The sequence below is a fragment of the Fulmarus glacialis genome, unplaced genomic scaffold (assembly GCF_000690835.1).
Source record: "Fulmarus glacialis isolate BGI_N327 unplaced genomic scaffold, ASM69083v1 scaffold34225, whole genome shotgun sequence".
Taxonomy (NCBI): Eukaryota; Metazoa; Chordata; class Aves; order Procellariiformes; family Procellariidae; genus Fulmarus; species Fulmarus glacialis.
The window spans coordinates 41,772-46,519 of NW_009215557.1; the positions used below are offsets into that span (position 1 = coordinate 41,772).

The following is a 4,748-nucleotide window of genomic DNA, read 5'->3' on the forward strand; positions in this document are numbered from 1 at the left end:
ACTGGAGATCCTCCTGCTTTGTCCAAGGATCCTGCCGGCCTGCCTTGGTTTCTTTCTTTTTTACTTCACACCTTCCTTCTGATGTATCTCATCTGTGTATGGACCTGCTTCTAGCTGTCTTTTATTCATTATTATTCTGAGTTAACTCAGTTCTCAGCTGAATCTGGTACCTTCCCTAAAAACACTGCTCAGCTCTGCTTTGTTGTAAAATCAAGCAGGTTAGTTTAAATTATGTGACTTGATCTGGAACAGAGGGAGAGCACTTGAACAGGTTTGTCCTAGTCCCATTCAAGAGCAATTACAGCACAGACTTCCAGCAAGGGAAGTACCTGCCGTCTCCTGACTGGGACTGATGCTTGGTGCTGTGAATGCATCTCCCCTCCTTGGTTCACTATGAGAGTTCTTGAAAATACACCATTCGTTTTGAAAGGCTGCTTCTAAATTTTTGGTCACTGGAGACCAAAAGTTGTCTTTTGGAGAGGACAGCTCTTGTGATTTTTCTCTTTCTCTGCAGAGGCATAGCCACACCTTTTGTTTTCTCCCTTATATCAAACTATACTCTGTTGGAATTTTTCCTATTGCTCTGCTTCAGAGTAGTTCTGACTTTTAAATTCATGCAACTGTAATGACTCAAACTATCACTCAGCACAGTGGAGCTGACTGCTTAATGGAAAGAACTGTTTTAGAAAGGATGTTCTAATAAATTTGGCACAAAACAGTTTTTTTGAAAATATAATATGCAGACTTGTATTTTCCAATTTTTCTTTTTTGAAGTGGGAATCCTGGCCTTCAATTAGTGTATCTGAAAATTATTTAAATGGTGTAGAAATCAGAGAAAAGCATAGATATCTCTGAGGACATTTTTTCCTGCACTTATCATAGCGTTTTCATGTGTGAACAGGAACATTTGTTATTTATTTTGAGTTGTTCTTCAGTGTCAACTCATCTCATGCAGATTATCATGTCAACACTTCCATGGCACAGACAAGAACTAAAACTCCTCTTCATGTGGATAAATTGACCGTTGATACAAGTCCACTGGCTTTTTGTAAGCTTAGAAATTTAACCAGTGTTCCTGCTCTGCTGGGACAGGGTTTTATATACTGGTTAGTTGCCATCCAGTTGCGGCAGATTTTTTAAGCAAAATTTACTGGCTTTTTTTTTTCAGGTGAAATGCACGTTGTCACTATCATAGATTTTATTATTTATGTTTTAATATTACATTTTCAAGGATCTAATTCCACGGTTGTATTGAAGCCCTGATTGCTTCAAACGGACTCTGTGTAGATGCAGGAGTCGAGAACGATGGAACCTTTTGGCGACCTGGGATCAATAGCTGCAAACCGATGGCAAGCGCAGAGCACTGAAGTGGAATACGTGTCTTTTGAGCTCTTCCTGTCTGAGTAATGCCCTGAGGCCTTGTTGATTCACTCATAATTTTGGAAAATTTAAATAGGTGTTTAAATTAAGTAATCCTTCAGCAAATATTCATTTGGTAAAAGAAAAGAAAAATCCATCAAAAGTTATAAGGGAACAAATTTCTTGTTTTGTAAACAGGACAAAACTACAGAGATTGTGTATAGCCATTGGTATCCCGATCCACATGGAAGTTTGGAACCTTGCTTAGTTTTCTAGACATTAGAAAACTAGACATAGTTTTTCTAGACATAGTCACCACTATTTTCCTAAGAAATGGGATCAGCTAAGAGTTTTAATGGGACTGAAAAATTGAGATCTAGTCTTTACTGTGCTATTCTATAATATATTGTTTAATAATTGTACTTTATCTTCAAGCTATATTTGTGGCTCCATATGGAGATATGGAGCAGAAGAGAGGGAAATGGACATTGACAAGGGAAATACCTCTCTTCTGTTCAGGAAAACTTATGTGGGATTTGTTCAAAAGCCAAGTGAATTAAAAAGTCATATACAGACAAATAATTGTTCCCATGAAGATATTTTCCTGCTCTGAAATGAAAATGTTTTTACCAATTAAGTAAAAGAAGAAATCAAATTTGATCATCTCTAAACTGCAACTCAGTCTGTTTTTTACTGCACTTTGGAATTATCACTAATTTTATTACACATTCTAGCTTGTTACATACAGCATATTTTCATTTTAAAACAAACACCATTTCTCTCCCTGTTGAATGACTCCAGTAATTACAAAACCACCTAATTGATCTTTTGTATTGTTTACTGGCTTCTATGGTGAAACAGAGAGGCGCTTTTTATGGCTTCTAAATTATGTTATTATTTTAGGATTCTATAAGAAAAAACTCTTTTTTTACTTCAAAGGGATCACATTTAAGCCGACGCCTCAAACTTCTCTCTGAATGAATTCTTGTCTATAGATTTTTCAACTGTGCTATGGTTGCATATAAGTACTTTGAGTTTCTGTTTTATTTCAATCTATTATTTGTGTTTACAAATTATGTCCTCGGCATTGAAAGCTCTGCAGAAAATCAGGAAGTGTTTGTTTCTGAATACATTACATTTCTCCCTCCCCCTGTTTTTATTCTTTATTGCTCCAGTCAGTGCGCTGAAGCATGGCAAGAGCTCAAACTCGGCAAACGTCCAAGATGTGGAGGATACGCCTGACAGATGTGTCTTGGAAGAGTCTGAGAGTCCAGGTGAGAGGCATTTAAAGACAGTCACCAAGTATCAAGTGATAAATCTGACACAGCTTTTGGGTCTGTAAAAAAAGCACATTGTAATGCTGTTTCCTTTTTAGCAGCTGCAATGTCAAATTAATGGTCACCTCCAGGGGTCACAGTGTGGAGCTGTTATCCTTTCCTCTTTCATCAAGAATTCAGGTCTTAGAAAGGATACAGGCTTTATGACCAAAAAGAAAGCTGACACTACTAGTTCATTATAATTAGTTTTGGACTACACTGCTTACTTAATATATGTACAATGCCTGACCCTTTGAAGGTAGTGTGAGATTATGAAAAATTAGAAGGACTGTATATACTGCAGTTGAATGTAGCGGTGGACATTCAAATACTGTATCTCTGGAGGAAAGCAAATTGGTAGCATTAAGTAGCTTGATTTTTTTCTTTAAATCAGCTCACAATCATTATTTCATTTTAATGGCTCTTAACATTGATTCAGCTAAATACAGGGACATCCATAAAGTGCATTCTTTTTGGTGACTAAAAGATTTATCTTCATGTAGTTTCATTATCTTTCTCGTTATGGAACATCTATGAATTTTATTAAATGAATCCCAAAGGGAAACAATTAAATATAACGTGTATTGAGTCACAGCTGATTAAAAACATTCTGTGTGACTAGATACTAAGATCTTTTAAACAAACTGTGAGCTTGACCCACATACACCATGTATGTAACCTGCACGTAGTCCTCATTAGTGAAAAAGTTAAACGTCTTTCTTCACTTGGTATTTTCCTTCCCTGCTTTATCTGGTTTCTGTGTACCCTCTTGCATCTTTGTGTGCTGATCCGTGTATCATATTTTTGATTCATCGTCTCTGCGGCCTGTCAGCTTAGTTAAGAGATTTCCAAATCTTGCAGCCTATGCTGACAGGGGGCAGCTGCCAACAGTCCCCTGATCCTTCCCCAAGGAACACTGCTGAGATTTAATTTTCAGTCAAAGGGTGCAGTCTGAAATCCATGTCAGGTCCCCTAAGTCATCTCAGAACCCAGATAGGACCCGTGTCTGGGGGATTATATTTCAGCACACTCCACTCCTCCAAGATTCCTTGGGAGTTCAACTGCTGTCATATACCTGATTTGAACTACATTCCCTTTTCATCTTTTCCACAGAAATGAACACCAGTATTGTTAGAAGAATTGAAACCAATGAATTGTAAATCTGTATTCATTTTAAAGCTGCATAGGCTTGGAGTCAATTCTGTGTGGCAGAAACCAGCATAAAAGAAATAGATAATCTACTTGGGAAGGAGCCAAGTTTAATTCCTTACTGCACCTACAATCTGTGGTGCACGGCACCTCCTTCAGAAACTGTCTATAGTCCCTTCAACAATGATTATGGGCAAAAATGTGGATTGTCCAAGTTCTGATCTGTTCTGAAGTGAGAAAGAATTAAAACAAGGTGGCACCAAAGTGTTCAGGTGCGAATTAGTGTACCTTAAAGGTAACATTAATTTTAACCTTAAATTAATTCTGTGTGGCAAAGTATATGCATTTGGACGGGAACTTGAATATCCCATTCTGCACTCTGCATATCTATATGAAGTAATGGAAAGAATAAAAGCCTGTCAGGAGGTGAATATTGACTGGCAAAAATACATGTTGATAAAGCATCTAAACTTAAAAACTGAGTTCCATTCCGTCCATCTGACATCATTAAACTAGTAATAAACAATGAATTACTCTGGCTTTTGTTTCTGGCCGTTCCTGCATTTTAAGACATCTTGTCTTATAGGTCTGAAAACCTCAGGAGATTTCACTACTGGTCTCAGTGCTTTCCACTGAGAATTTGTGGCTTGGTTGTCATGGAGACATCGTATTTCTCCAAGAATTGCTCATATTGATCCGTGGACAGGCGTAAATGGCCAGACGAATGTGAGGAGTAAAGGGGGTTGGGCAGTACTATAAAATGACCAGAGGTTATGGGTCGGAAATAAGCTCATAGCAAACACTTAGGTAAAGAGAAAGAAACAGTTTCATTTTGTTTCAGGATTTCGTTTTTGCACTTTATGCCATTGTCTTCTTTCACTATAGACTGAAAGAAACTTGTTAGTCACTTGTCATGTCAGATCT

At 37.5% G+C, this 4,748-nt stretch overlaps 1 protein-coding gene across 1 annotated transcript; it reads left to right on the forward strand.

The window, feature by feature from the left end:
- Positions 1–2,434: 2,434 nt before the first annotated feature.
- On the forward strand, positions 2,435–2,701 carry LOC104077677 (WD repeat-containing protein 72-like). Its single transcript, XM_009578986.1, has one exon. The coding sequence runs from the start codon at positions 2,435–2,437 to the stop codon at positions 2,699–2,701; it is 267 nt and encodes an 88-aa protein (XP_009577281.1).
- The last annotated feature ends 2,047 nt before the right edge of the window (positions 2,702–4,748 follow it).

What these genes read in the sequence shown, in the direction of transcription:
- LOC104077677 (XM_009578986.1), top strand. Translation starts at nt 2,435, where the DNA reads ATGTCCTCGGCATTGAAAGCTCTGCAGAAAATCAGGAAGTGTTTGTTT.